Source organism: Dreissena polymorpha, chromosome 12, assembly GCF_020536995.1.
Source record: "Dreissena polymorpha isolate Duluth1 chromosome 12, UMN_Dpol_1.0, whole genome shotgun sequence".
Classification (NCBI taxonomy): domain Eukaryota; kingdom Metazoa; phylum Mollusca; class Bivalvia; order Myida; family Dreissenidae; genus Dreissena; species Dreissena polymorpha.
Genome location: NC_068366.1, coordinates 10,635,389 through 10,651,591, shown reverse-complemented (window position 1 = coordinate 10,651,591; position 16,203 = coordinate 10,635,389). Strand labels below are relative to the sequence as shown.

Below are 16,203 nucleotides of genomic sequence, written 5' to 3'. Positions count from 1 at the left end.
TTTTTTTTTACACACGCAAATGCCGAAAAGAAAACCCGGATCCGATATAAATGGTTATAACTTCATTATTATTCGTCCGATATTAATTATAATGGTACCGTTGTAAAGAAGATCCTCTACAGATTCTAACCATATCAAAATATTTTATGGCAGGGTCGTAGTCGGCCTGTAAATCGCGGACAAAGTCGGCCTGTTTTAACGTTTTTTTTTACACACGCAAATGCCGAAAAGAAAACCCGGATCCGATATAAATGGTTATAACTTCATTATTATTCGTCCGATATTAATTATAATGGTACCGTTGTAAAGAAGATCCTCTACAGATTCTAACCATATCAAAATATTTTATGGCAGGGTCGTAGTCGGCCTGTAAATCGCGGACAAAGTCGGCCTGTTTTAACGTTTTTTTTTACACACGCAAATGCCGAAAAGAAAACCCGGAACCGATATAAATGGTTATAACTTCATTATTATTCGTCCGATATTAATTATAATGGTACCGTTGTAAAGAAGATCCTCTACAAATTCTAACCATATCAAAATATTTTATGGCAGGGTCGTAGTCGGCCTGTAAATCGCGGACAAAGTCGGCCTGTTTTAACGTTTTTTTTTACACACGCAAATGCCGAGAAGAAAACCCGGAACCGATATAAATGGTTATGACTTCATTATTATTCGTCCGATATTAATTATAATGGTACCGTTGTAAAGAAGATCCTCTACAGATTCTAACCATATCAAAATATTGTATGGCAGGGTCGTAGTCGGCCTGTAAATCGCGGACAAAGTCGGCCTGTTTTAACGGTTTTTTTTACACACGCAAATGCCGAGAAGAAAACCCGGAACCGATATAAATGGTTATAAATGCATTATTATTCGTCCGATATTAATTATAATGGTACCGTTGTAAAGAAGATCCTCTACAGATTCTAACCATATCAAAATATTGTATGGCAGGGTCGTAGTCGGCCTGTAAATCGCGGACAAAGTCGGCCTGTTTTAACGTTTTTTTTTACACACGCAAATGCCGAGAAGAAAACCCGGAACCGATATAAATGGTTATAACTTCATTATTATTCGTCCGATATTAATTATAATGGTACCGTTGTAAAGAAGATCCTCTACAGATTCTAACCATATCAAAATATTTTATGGCAGGGTCGTAGTCGGCCTGTAAATCGCGGACAAAGTCGGCCTGTTTTAACGTTTTTTTTTACACACGCAAATGCCGAAAAGAAAACCCGGATCCGATATAAATGGTTATAACTTCATTATTATTCGTCCGATATTAATTATAATGGTACCGTTGTAAAGAAGATCCTCTACAGATTCTAACCATATCAAAATATTTTATGGCAGGGTCGTAGTCGGCCTGTAAATCGCGGACAAAGTCGGCCTGTTTTAACGTTTTTTTTTACACACGCAAATGCCGAAAAGAAAACCCGGATCCGATATAAATGGTTATAACTTCATTATTATTCGTCCGATATTAATTATAATGGTACCGTTGTAAAGAAGATCCTCTACAGATTCTAACCATATCAAAATATTTTATGGCAGGGTCGTAGTCGGCCTGTAAATCGCGGACAAAGTCGGCCTGTTTTAACGTTTTTTTTTACACACGCAAATGCCGAAAAGAAAACCCGGATCCGATATAAATGGTTATAACTTCATTATTATTCGTCCGATATTAATTATAATGGTACCGTTGTAAAGAAGATCCTCTACAGATTCTAACCATATCAAAATATTTTATGGCAGGGTCGTAGTCGGCCTGTAAATCGCGGACAAAGTCGGCCTGTTTTAACGTTTTTTTTTACACACGCAAATGCCGAAAAGAAAACCCGGAACCGATATAAATGGTTATAACTTCATTATTATTCGTCCGATATTAATTATAATGGTACCGTTGTAAAGAAGATCCTCTACAAATTCTAACCATATCAAAATATTTTATGGCAGGGTCGTAGTCGGCCTGTAAATCGCGGACAAAGTCGGCCTGTTTTAACGTTTTTTTTTACACACGCAAATGCCGAGAAGAAAACCCGGAACCGATATAAATGGTTATGACTTCATTATTATTCGTCCGATATTAATTATAATGGTACCGTTGTAAAGAAGATCCTCTACAGATTCTAACCATATCAAAATATTGTATGGCAGGGTCGTAGTCGGCCTGTAAATCGCGGACAAAGTCGGCCTGTTTTAACGGTTTTTTTTACACACGCAAATGCCGAGAAGAAAACCCGGAACCGATATAAATGGTTATAAATGCATTATTATTCGTCCGATATTAATTATAATGGTACCGTTGTAAAGAAGATCCTCTACAGATTCTAACCATATCAAAATATTGTATGGCAGGGTCGTAGTCGGCCTGTAAATCGCGGACAAAGTCGGCCTGTTTTAACGTTTTTTTTTACACACGCAAATGCCGAGAAGAAAACCCGGAACCGATATAAATGGTTATAACTTCATTATTATTCGTCCGATATTAATTATAATGGTACCGTTGTAAAGAAGATCCTCTACAGATTCTAACCATATCAAAATATTTTATGGCAGGGTCGTAGTCGGCCTGTAAATCGCGGACAAAGTCGGCCTGTTTTAACGTTTTTTTTTACACACGCAAATGCCGAAAAGAAAACCCGGATCCGATATAAATGGTTATAACTTCATTATTATTCGTCCGATATTAATTATAATGGTACCGTTGTAAAGAAGATCCTCTACAGATTCTAACCATATCAAAATATTTTATGGCAGGGTCGTAGTCGGCCTGTAAATCGCGGACAAAGTCGGCCTGTTTTAACGTTTTTTTTTACACACGCAAATGCCGAAAAGAAAACCCGGATCCGATATAAATGGTTATAACTTCATTATTATTCGTCCGATATTAATTATAATGGTACCGTTGTAAAGAAGATCCTCTACAGATTCTAACCATATCAAAATATTTTATGGCAGGGTCGTAGTCGGCCTGTAAATCGCGGACAAAGTCGGCCTGTTTTAACGTTTTTTTTTACACACGCAAATGCCGAAAAGAAAACCCGGATCCGATATAAATGGTTATAACTTCATTATTATTCGTCCGATATTAATTATAATGGTACCGTTGTAAAGAAGATCCTCTACAGATTCTAACCATATCAAAATATTTTATGGCAGGGTCGTAGTCGGCCTGTAAATCGCGGACAAAGTCGGCCTGTTTTAACGTTTTTTTTTACACACGCAAATGCCGAAAAGAAAACCCGGATCCGATATAAATGGTTATAACTTCATTATTATTCGTCCGATATTAATTATAATGGTACCGTTGTAAAGAAGATCCTCTACAGATTCTAACCATATCAAAATATTTTATGGCAGGGTCGTAGTCGGCCTGTAAATCGCGGACAAAGTCGGCCTGTTTTAACGTTTTTTTTTACACACGCAAATGCCGAAAAGAAAACCCGGATCCGATATAAATGGTTATAACTTCATTATTATTCGTCCGATATTAATTATAATGGTACCGTTGTAAAGAAGATCCTCTACAGATTCTAACCATATCAAAATATTTATGGCAGGGTCGTAGTCGGCCTGTAAATCGCGGACAAAGTCGGCCTGTTTTAACGTTTTTTTTTTACACACGCAAATGCCGAAAAGAAAACCCGGAACCGATATAAATGGTTATAACTTCATTATTATTCGTCCGATATTAATTATAATGGTACCGTTGTAAAGAAGATCCTCTACAGATTCTAACCATATCAAAATATTTTATGGCAGGGTCGTAGTCGGCCTGTAAATCGCGGACAAAGTCGGCCTGTTTTAACGTTTTTTTTTACACACGCAAATGCCGAAAAGAAAACCCGGAACCGATATAAATGGTTATAACTTCATTATTATTCGTCCGATATTAATTATAATGGTACCGTTGTAAAGAAGATCCTCTACAGATTCTAACCATATCAAAATATTTTATGGCAGGGTCGTAGTCGGCCTGTAAATCGCGGACAAAGTCGGCCTGTTTTAACGGTTTTTTTTACACACGCAAATGCCGTAAAGAAAACCCGGAACCGATATAAATGGTTATAAATGCATTATTATTCGTCCGATATTAATTATAATGGTACCGTTGTAAAGAAGATCCTCTACATTTTCTAACCATATGAAAATATTTTATGGCAGGATCGTAGTCGGCCTGTTAATCGCGGACAAAGTCGGCCTGTTTTAACGGTTTTTTTTTACACACGCTAATGCCGTAAAGAAAACCAGGAACCGATATAAATGGTTATAAATGCATTATTTTTCGTCCGATATTAATTGTAATGGTACCGTTGTAAAGAAGATCCTCTACAGTTTCTAATAATGTTAAAATATTTTATGGCAGGGACAGTGTTAACCTGTAAATCGCTGTGCGGTAAAAGTTGACCGAAAAATACCGTGTTTTTTTTAACACAGAACAATGTCTTGAGGAAAACACGGAAAAGCTAAAAGGGGTTATAAAAGCATCCTTTTCCCAACCGACCATACATTTTTGGTACCGTTGTTACGGTATTGTTCCACTGTTTCTAAATATGTAAAAAATATTGTGAGAAAGCATAATATGAAATAAGGCGAAGCATCAAAGCGAAAATGGTTATAAATGCATTATTATTCGTCCGATATTAATTATAATGGTACCGTTGTAAAGAAGATACTCCACACTTATTAACCATGTCAAAATAAATTATGGCAGGGTCAGAGTCCGCCTGTAAATCCCGGTCAAAGTCAGCCTGTTTTAACGGGTTTTTTTACACACGGAAATGCCTTAAGGAAAACCCGGAAAAGGTAAACGGGGTTATAAAACAGTATTATTGACTCGATATTAATTATAATGGTATTGTAGTACAGGAGAACCTCCACAGTTTCTAACCATCTAAAAATATTTTAAGGCAGGTTCAGATTCAGCCTGTAAATCGCGATCAAAGTCGGCCTATTTTAACGTTTTTTACACGCGCAAATGCCTATAGGACTACCCGGAAAAGGTGATAAAATCATCACTTTCCCAACCGACCATACATTATTTGATACCATTGTAATGTAAACAATGGACCTATTCCTACGGCCGTGTTAATACCAATATGAAAAGATGCCATATCAATCCACAACCCCTGGGTAGGTAGATGGGCACCTTAGACCACTAAGTCACGGTAACTATGTCTGTTACTGCTACTTTTGACATTGATATTACCAGTTAAATGTCAATTTCGTGACATGGTTCATGCAATACCCTGAAATTTTCCGGGGACACAGTAACAACAACTGCCAATTAAGGATACAATGGTCGCGATCACAGGTTAGTGCCACCCTTGTATATCTGCTCTTGGCATGTTGTTCTTACTTACTGTCAATCGAAGATTTGGGTCTTGGGTAGATATACAGCTTGTTGTCAAACCGTTCCGATCCGAATACTTAAATAAGAAGTTTTTTGTTAAGAAAAAAATCATAACTGCAATACAAGTCTAGCTTTGATCACGATATAAATCATATAAACATTTTATGAATCGGTGTTGATATAAAGTGTGTTAATTGACCTTGTGCTCGAATTGTTGTGTTTGATTTTATTTACTAACAATGCCTTTAGTAGTGGGACATAGCCAGACAAAGTACTTGTCTGATTATTTGTGTAAGGGATCGTACACAGTGTTCTCGTATTCTGGATATAAAACGCTCCAGTTTATGTACGAGAGGGACGTTTTTGAAGTTGCGCCTTTCTTTTCGGTAAGTACCGTGCACAGTACACATATATATATATGATCTTCTTTACAACGGTACCATTATAATTAATATCGGACGAATAATAATGAAGTCATAACCATTTATATCGGTTCCGGGTTTTCTTCTCGGCATTTGCGTGTGTAAAAAAAAACGTTAAAACAGGCCGACTTTGTCCGCGATTTACAGGCCGACTACGACCCTGCCATAAAATATTTTGATATGGTTAGAATTTGTAGAGGATCTTCTTTACAACGGTACCATTATAATTAATATCGGACGAATAATAATGAAGTTATAACCATTTATATCGGTTCCGGGTTTTCTTTTCGGCATTTGCGTGTGTAAAAAAAAACGTTAAAACAGGCCGACTTTGTCCGCGATTTACAGGCCGACTACGACCCTGCCATAAAATATTTTGATATGGTTAGAATCTGTAGAGGATCTTCTTTACAACGGTACCATTATAATTAATATCGGACGAATAATAATGAAGTTATAACCATTTATATCGGATCCGGGTTTTCTTTTCGGCATTTGCGTGTGTAAAAAAAAACGTTAAAACAGGCCGACTTTGTCCGCGATTTACAGGCCGACTACGACCCTGCCATAAAATATTTTGATATGGTTAGAATCTGTAGAGGATCTTCTTTACAACGGTACCATTATAATTAATATCGGACGAATAATAATGAAGTTATAACCATTTATATCGGATCCGGGTTTTCTTTTCGGCATTTGCGTGTGTAAAAAAAAACGTTAAAACAGGCCGACTTTGTCCGCGATTTACAGGCCGACTACGACCCTGCCATAAAATATTTTGATATGGTTAGAATCTGTAGAGGATCTTCTTTACAACGGTACCATTATAATTAATATCGGACGAATAATAATGAAGTTATAACCATTTATATCGGATCCGGGTTTTCTTTTCGGCATTTGCGTGTGTAAAAAAAAACGTTAAAACAGGCCGACTTTGTCCGCGATTTACAGGCCGACTACGACCCTGCCATAAAATATTTTGATATGGTTAGAATCTGTAGAGGATCTTCTTTACAACGGTACCATTATAATTAATATCGGACGAATAATAATGAAGTTATAACCATTTATATCGGATCCGGGTTTTCTTTTCGGCATTTGCGTGTGTAAAAAAAAACGTTAAAACAGGCCGACTTTGTCCGCGATTTACAGGCCGACTACGACCCTGCCATAAAATATTTTGATATGGTTAGAATCTGTAGAGGATCTTCTTTACAACGGTACCATTATAATTAATATCGGACGAATAATAATGAAGTTATAACCATTTATATCGGATCCGGGTTTTCTTTTCGGCATTTGCGTGTGTAAAAAAAAACGTTAAAACAGGCCGACTTTGTCCGCGATTTACAGGCCGACTACGACCCTGCCATACAATATTTTGATATGGTTAGAATCTGTAGAGGATCTTCTTTACAACGGTACCATTATAATTAATATCGGACGAATAATAATGAAGTTATAACCATTTATATCGGATCCGGGTTTTCTTTTCGGCATTTGCGTGTGTAAAAAAAACCGTTAAAACAGGCCGACTTTGTCCGCGATTTACAGGCCGACTACGACCCTGCCATAAAATATTTTGATATGGTTAGAATCTGTAGAGGATCTTCTTTACAACGGTACCATTATAATTAATATCGGACGAATAATAATGAAGTTATAACCATTTATATCGGATCCGGGTTTTCTTTTCGGCATTTGCGTGTGTAAAAAAAAACGTTAAAACAGGCCGACTTTGTCCGCGATTTACAGGCCGACTACGACCCTGCCATAAAATATTTTGATATGGTTAGAATCTGTAGAGGATCTTCTTTACAACGGTACCATTATAATTAATATCGGACGAATAATAATGAAGTTATAACCATTTATATCGGATCCGGGTTTTCTTTTCGGCATTTGCGTGTGTAAAAAAAAACGTTAAAACAGGCCGACTTTGTCCGCGATTTACAGGCCGACTACGACCCTGCCATAAAATATTTTGATATGGTTAGAATCTGTAGAGGATCTTCTTTACAACGGTACCATTATAATTAATATCGGACGAATAATAATGAAGTTATAACCATTTATATCGGATCCGGGTTTTACCATAAAGATTTCCGGATAGTTCCGGGTTTTATACCTCGCCAAAATTGTGCTATTGTAAATATCCATAATAGAGGCAAAGTTTGTTTTTCCAGAATACAACACCGTATATTGCGTGTTATACACGGAAAAGTATGGTACACAAGATCACGTTGATCATAAAATACCAATGGATGAGGATTGTTTAACATCTAATTACTATTTGCAATTTAAAAGTAAATAGTGACAGAAAATGATTAAATATTGCTTTATTGCTACTTATTTTTCATCACCAGTCAACGTCCCTACCCTTGCATCCCTCTTCTTATTCTTCTTGGCTTTTTTGCTCATGTGTTTTGATGGCCCAACATCTTCCTTGGCAACAGGGGGCTTCACAAGGTCAAGGTCGCCGGGGTCAGACTCCTTAGAGACGCCCTTGTGAGACATGTTGGGTCTCTGGGGCTGGAATAGAACATAAAATTAAACATTACTATTCTTTAAACAATGAGGGTGTCACGATTACGATCACCTTACGATACGATACATATCGCAATACAGTGTGTACGATACAATGCGTATCGCGATATGTATCGTCAGATGTAACAACATACATACCATTTAAAACCATTTTTCAATTATACTTAAAATCCTCTACATATGTGTCATACAATATACAAAATACCATATAATGTCATGAAAGTACACGAATTGACAATTAGTTATTATTATTTACAAATCTAAAACTTTGATTAAATATGAACACGAAATTATGAATATGTTTAAAAAATATGGACTGCTTTATGTTTCTTTACTTCAATAGATTATTTAAGTTAAAAATAAAACGTGTTTACCAACTAGTCAAGCTGGCTATCTTTGCTTGTGCCGTAAAAAACTCCAAGCACAATTCGTAGAACCATTAGAAAGTCAAATATTGCACCTTGTTTCGTGACGTAGGCGACACATCACATTTTTTAGTTTAATGGTTTCAAAGAATTGCGAAATTCTCAGCTGAATCACAAAATTACAGCTCCTGCTTAGGAAATTTGTAGCGACTAAAGTCTTGATATAAAGCAAATGTTTATACGAAATAAACGCCTACCACTTTTTTTAACTGATAACACAAAATGCTTCCATATTTAATATTAGAAGCTCGCTGTAGGTGATTTAAATTCAACTTCCGCCATTTTTTGGGGCAAATTAAAGTTACTTCCCTTGAAATGAGTCATGGAAAATGCTGTACCGTACAGACTCTGAGGCGTATCGTGAAACGTACCGAGGGGAGACTATGACGATATACCGTCCAACGGAGTACCGTGACACCCTTATTAAACAATTACATATTGGTATAATTTTATACAATATTCCTAAGATCAAGTTTTTAAGAGGTATTTTTTTTACTTCTTAAGTTTTTTAAAAGCATTAACGTTTACCCACTTTATAAATGTATAATGTTAGCACAACTGTCAATCTTATTTGAGTTTTCAATGTACCTTTTCCTCCATAACAGGCAGCGATAGGTCCAGGAATGGCTCCAGTATCTGAGAGATCTGGAACAAACATGTATGCAGGCAGCATTTGAACCATGTTCTGAGAAAACTGGGCTTTCATGCTGATCAGGGATGATACCTTAGGCACATGCATTAAGCACAGTTTTCCCAAAAGAAAGCTCATGTAGGAAGTTAATAGTATACCACTGAACGTATGTGTTGATTTTTACAAAAATAGTAAAGTGAATTTGGGAAAAATACTGTTTACAACAAACATTAACTTTTATACTATAGTTTAATAATGAAATATAATCAATCTGAATTATAATTGACAATAAATTTCTGTAGAATGTTAAATTGCAACAATTAACATACCTATAATATTGTATCATTTACAAATGAGCCTAGCTTTAGGAAAATGGGTTTAATGCATTGGTATAAAGTGTCATCCCAGATCAGCAGTCAAAACAGACTTATCAGGGACAACACTTTCTGCCCATAAACAATTTTTGTTTTGAGACTTGATTTCAACAAAAAAACAATACAAGGGAAAAGTGTTGTCCCTGATAATCCTGTGCCGGCAGCACAGGCTAATCTGGGAGGACACTTTATGCACACGCATTAAGCCCAGATTTGCCAGAGCGAGGCTCCAGTGTAGAGATATAAACACTTACATATTTGCACTCCTCACATATCACGGTGCTGATCAGCTGACCTCCAAACAAGCAGTCCACAAACGTGTGCTTGGCCTCCTGGCCATAAGCTGCAACAAACAGCAATGGGTGTATTTTCGCAGTTTATGAGGTCCTTCCACGCACTCCTATCTAGTCTACTAACAAGACTCACAAATGTTTTATGAATTTTTTATGTACAGCAGAAATGTAAAGCTATTTAATTTTTACTGAAAGACTTTCAATTTTGATATGGTCTTCTATTGGCGGGGGAGTCTTGTATGGTGACAGGGAACAGGGATTCAACCAGGGTAGCCTAGGCGAAAAGCATGTCATCTAAAAACTGACATGTTTGTGACAAATGACTGCAACACCCACTTAACCCTTAAACACTTAGAAAGGTATGTTTACACATGTGTAGTCCCTTAGAAAGTTATATTTAATTTAAGCACTTTCTTACTGGATTCAAGTTTTTAAGTTCGAGTTACTCACAGGCTGTTCTGGTTTAATGCTGTTTGCACATAGCCATTGTCACTTTGCTTCTGAGTGGGAAAGGGTTATAGAAGTTGTTTGACAGAAATTGTGTCTTGTTCTGTCAAAACTGGGCATAATGCATGTGCGTAAAGTGCTGTCCCAGATTAGCCTGTGCAGTCCGCACAGGCTAATCAGGGACGACACTTTCCGCTTAAAATTGATTTTCGGTAAGAAGGGACTTCCTTCAAACTAAAAATACCAGAAAAGCGGGAAGTGTCGTCCCTGATTAGCCTGTGCGGACTGCACAGGCTAATCTGGGACGGCACTTTACGCACAAGCATTAAGCCCAGTTTTCTCAAAACAAGACACAATTTAAACATTACACGGAAGCTTATACAGAATAGAAGTCATCAATCAATGGAGGGGAGGGGTGCAAGTTAGGGTATATAACACCATGTCTAAAAAAGATATCACAATAATTGGAAAAGTTTTATAAAGTTTCTTATCATAAACAAATTAACTATATATCAATAAAATGGCTGCTTTGTGTATTTATTCCACCTACTTTTAACTTTATACTTTGTTTCCTCATCCACACACTTTGGCTTTGTATGCTCAGACAGTTTGAAGTGTTTCAAAATTCCAGCTTGTCCCCTCTGCAAGGAAATATTGCTTGTAAAAATGTTTGAACAAAATGTCAATTTTAAATCATGTTCATTATAAAACAGTGACAAACCTCAGTGCATGCCTGTGAGTCATATACTGCAACATTTCCAGCTGATCTTTCTCAAATATGTTAATGGATAATGTTGCAGTTGTTTTTAGATCAACAACTAGTGATAATACAATACAGTAAACCGACTTGATTATTTGAGCAGTGCTCTGGAAAAACTGGGCTTAATGCATGTGTAGTGTCATCCTAGATTTCAGTCAAAACCTGCCAATTTTCCCAATCCAAAGGGAACCGGTCCATTAAAAAAAGGGTTTAAAAAATCCACTGGGTCGGAAATCTGGGCTTGACGATGAGGGACCCCACTGTCAGTTTTTATGGAATTTTTTGTTTCAAGGAAGTCTTCTAAACAAAATCCAACATAGGCCAAAAGTGTTGTCCCTGATCGGCCTATTGGACTGCCCATAATAATCTGAGACAAAATTTAACACACATGCATCAAGCCCTGTTTTTCCTGAGCAAGGCTCAAATCACAATGACACCTTACCTTGATCTCCTCTGTCTTCATGTTGTCCAGGAGATATCTAAGCAGTTCCTGACTGTCCTGCTGCTGCATGCCACGGAAACGAGACGCCCTGAAACACAGCAGGGTCTCAAACCTTTCCCACTCAGAGGCAAATTGAAAATGGCAATGTGCAAACAGTATAAAACCAGAACAGCCTGTGAGTAACTTGCAGTCTGTTCAGGTTTTATGCTGTTTGCTACTCATCAGTATTTAAGGGTTGGAAGCCTTTCAAACTTGAATATATTAAGAAAGGACTTAAATAGAAGTTGATTTTCAGTCCAAAGGACTTCAAATTCATCAAAGAGCGTTTCTGAGTGGTTAAGGGTTTTGCACTGCACATACCCTATATGAGATCTATCTAGTTAGATTCAAGCTAATATCTCTTTAGTTTTCAAGACATGATCTGGATTACCTTTAAGTACAAACATTTGCGAACAAAAATAACTATAGACATAGGAGAGTAAGAGTTATGGTTTGTTTGAACTACATATCACCTCATTTAGATATAAATACCTATTAAATTTGTAAGTTGATCAAAATGTGAAGATAAGAAAGATGTTATGTAAGATAAGCCAAGCTGCTTAGTCATAGTGGTAAAGTGTATAATACAAATGGGCTGTGCTCTGTGAACAAGGGGGTTCATGTGGCATGTGCGTAAAGTAAACTCTAAGTCTCCACAGGCTAATCATAGAGGACAATGTACACCTAAACTGGATTCTTGCTACAGAGATACAAACAAAAAATATCATGCAATCAGAAAGTTTCTTCCCTGTGCGGACTAAACTATGACAACACTTTATGCACATTAGGGCTATAGATAACTTTTGGGGTATATTGGGTAATCAACCCCCTGTTTTTGACAACAATAGGGTTTTTGTAAATTCAATAGTTTTAGCAAAAATTGTCACCCCCTACTTTTGAGATTCATTGAGGTTTTCACCCCCCGTTTTTTAAACTCATTTAGGTTATTTAGGGAATGACATATATAACATAATAACAAGAGGGCCTGAAAGGCCCAAAGTCGCTCACCTGAGATTCAAAGGAACTGACCTGTTCTGTGCAGCCCAAGATGTCATTAGAACAAAATGTTCTTACTAACTTTCATGACTAGTGCACACCCTGGCAGACACGTTTTTCAACAGACCAGAACCATTTTCATAAACATCCAAGATATCATTTAAACAAATATACTGACAAAGTTTCATGAAGATTCATAAGTCCATATAAGGAAAAATGCCAGGCCCACTGGTGGCCATGTTTTTCCATCAACCGGAACCATTTTCGAACTCGTCCAAGATATCATTGGGACAAATCATCTGACCAAGTTTCATGATGATCGGACAATAAATGTGGCCTCTAGAGTGTTAACAAGATTTTACAAAAGCATAATATATAGCCATATTAGGACAAATGCCCCGCCCCTTGGTGGCCATGTTTTTTAAGCAACAGAAACCATTTTCAAACTCATCCAAGATATCATTAGGACAAATCTTCTGACCAAGTTTCATGATGATCGGAAAATAAATGTGGCCTCTAGAGTGTTAACAAGGTTTTACTATAGCCATATAAGGAAAAATGCCCCACCCCCTGGTGGCCATGTTTTTCCACCAACCAGAACCATTTTTTAACTTGTCCAAGATATTATTGGTATGAATCTTCTGACCAAGTTTCATGAAGATCGGACAATAAATGTGGCCTCTAGAGTGTTCACAAGGTTTTACAAAAGCCATATAAGGAAAAATGCCCTGCCCCTTGGCAGCCATGTTTTTCAAGCAAACGTAACCATTTTCGAACTTATCCAAGATATCATACAGACCAATCTTCTGACCAAATTTCATGAAGATTGGACAATAAATGTGGCCTCTAGAGTGTTAACAAGGTTTAAATAAAGCCATATACGGAAAACTGCCCCGCCTCCTGGCGGCCATATTTTTTCACCGATCTGGACCATTTTCTAACTCGTCCGAGATATCAATGAAACCAATGTTTTGACCAAGTTTCATGACGATTGGGCAAAAATTGTGACTTCTAGAGTGTTCACAAGGTTTCTCTATAGCCATATATGGAATTCTGCCCTGCCCCCTGGCGGCCATGTTTTTCAACAGACCGGAACCATTTATGAACTCAACCAACATATCATTTAGACAAACATTTTGACATAGTAACATGAAGATTGGGCATCAAATGTGACTTCTACAGTGTTCACAAGGTTTCCTTATTTGACCGAATTCAAAAAGGTACCTGTACATAACAACAAACAATTACTGAATTTCTGATCAAAGTCTGGTACTTAAATTGTACAGGTGTTTTTTTCCCCATTCAAATAAAACAAGAATATCAGTGAAACTGATGGATGCTCCCCGATGATGCGCTTTGTCAATGTATGTGTTAATAAACACCTAAAAATATATATTATTAGCCTCTGTGTCCTTGACCCAGCGACCTCAAACCTCATCAAAAGGTAGAGGTCCATGCAAGGTACCTACATGCCAAATATGAAAGCGATTGGTTAAGTATTGAAGGCGCTATGAGAAACGGCAGCAAAAGAGTGACGGAAAAATCTATTATTAGCCTCAGTGACCTTGACCCCAGTGACCTCAAACCTCATCAAAAAGTAGAGGTCCATGCAAGGTACCTACATGCCAAATATGAAAGAGATCGGTTAAGTATTGAAGGTGCTATGAGAAACTGTAACAAAAGAGTGACGGAAAAATCTATAATCAGCCTCAGTGACCTTGATCCCAGTGACCTCAAACCTCATCAAAAGGTAGAGGTCCATGCAAGGTACCTACATGCCAAATATTAAAGAGATCGGTTAAGTATTGAAGGTGCTATGAGAACCTGTAACAAAAGAGTGATAGAAATATCTATTATTAGCCTCAGTGACCTTGACCCCAGTGACCTCAAACCTCATCAAAAGGTAGAGGTCCATGCAAGGTACCTACATGCCAAATATGAAAGAGATCGGTTAAGTATTGAAGGTGCTATGAGAAATTGTTACAAAAGTGTGACAGAAGAATCTATTATTAGCCTCAGTGACCTTGACCCCAGTGACCTCAAACCTCATCAAAAGGTAAAGGTCCATGCAAGGTACCTACATGCCAAATATGAAAGATATCGGTTAAGTATCGAAGGTGCTATGAGAAACTGTAACAAAAGTGTGACGGAAGTAAGGAAGTAAGGACAAACTGGCAACTATATGCTCCGCCGAAATTTTATTTCGGGGAGCATAATAAAAAATTTACTGACACTCCCCATATAGTGCTTTTTAAGTTTAACAACCTTGTTCAAAATCTCCGATAATAACGGGCAAACTTCCTTTTAGGGAAAAATGATCATATCTTGCAACAGATCTTTCAGCAAAGTAGCACAGAAGCTTTCGGTTTCCCCAATGTTCTGGGGTAAATCCTGTCTAAAGTGTTTGTTTGTGTAACGACTCTCATTTTACGTCCACGAGTGGCCTTTTTGATTATTTCAAAAAATGAAAGTAGAAATCGGACGGTACGAATAATTACAATAATACCCCAAAGATTGATAACCTCTGAAAAGACTGTCTTTTTTTCTTCATAGGACGGCATATAAACTATCCGGTAAATTTTTGTACTGAATAAAGTAAGTCTAAATAAAACATGCATGCCCCCCATATGGGCTGTCAGTTGTAGTGGCAGCCATTGTGTGAATATGTTTTTTGTCACTGTGACCTTGACCTTTGACCTATTGACCTGAAAATCAATAGGGGTCATCTGCCAGTCATGATCAATGTACCTATGAAGTTTCATGATCCAAGGCATAAGCGTTCTTGAGTTATCATGTGGAAACCATCTGGTGGACGGACCGACGGACGGACTGACCGACGGACCGACAGACATGTGCAAAACAATATACCCCCTCTTCTTCGAAGGGGGCATAAAAATACGCTAGGTGTTCGTAAGAATTGCGTTTTGTGATGCAAGTTTTTTTAACGGAATTCTTTTTATAAAACTTGTATTTGCGTTTTTGTACAGTTTATTTTGAATTGAATTACGTTTTTGGTTATTTTAATTGCGTAATAACGCAAATACGTTTGTTATAGTCCTGGCACATGCAAGAAACCCCATTTTTACAGAGCAGGCCCAAATTAATTTGAAACCATAGCTTACTTCTTGCATATCTGACTGAAGAGCCCGCTGGGGTTGATGCAGCCAGACTTGGAGGTGGAGTTGACCTCCTGCAGGAACACGACCAGAGAGTTGGTGAGGGCCCCTGCCTCGCCCAGAGTTATCTCTATACCACCCTGGGAACACACACAAAGAGGTAAATTGACACTTAAATTCCCCATTTCAGGGTATACAATTATTTTTTCCAAACTGGTAAGAAAACGCCCTGAAATTTGTGTGCTTTAAGTGTAAATATTTTATTTATGACCATGAGTGAAACGAACTATGATACATGTACTTTTACTGTCATCAACAAATTTGACCTCCTTTTTTACACTATAATCAA

At 37.4% G+C, this 16,203-nt stretch overlaps 1 protein-coding gene across 4 annotated transcripts in view; it reads right to left on the bottom strand.

The window, feature by feature from the left end:
* The window catches only part of LOC127852145 (ubiquitin carboxyl-terminal hydrolase 45-like), a 44,232-nt gene that overhangs the window by 15,373 nt on the left and 12,656 nt on the right, over positions 1-16,203 (bottom strand). For all 4 annotated transcript variants that reach the window (XM_052385971.1, XM_052385972.1, XM_052385973.1 and 1 more), the window contains 6 exons: positions 15,861-15,994; positions 11,704-11,791; positions 11,052-11,142; positions 10,016-10,104; positions 9,345-9,401; positions 8,164-8,316 (listed from right to left, as the gene is read on the bottom strand). In XM_052385971.1, the coding sequence (XP_052241931.1) occupies positions 8,164-8,316; positions 9,345-9,401; positions 10,016-10,104; positions 11,052-11,142; positions 11,704-11,791; positions 15,861-15,994 (612 nt within the window). The remainder of the gene's footprint in view (positions 1-8,163; positions 8,317-9,344; positions 9,402-10,015; positions 10,105-11,051; positions 11,143-11,703; positions 11,792-15,860; positions 15,995-16,203) is intronic.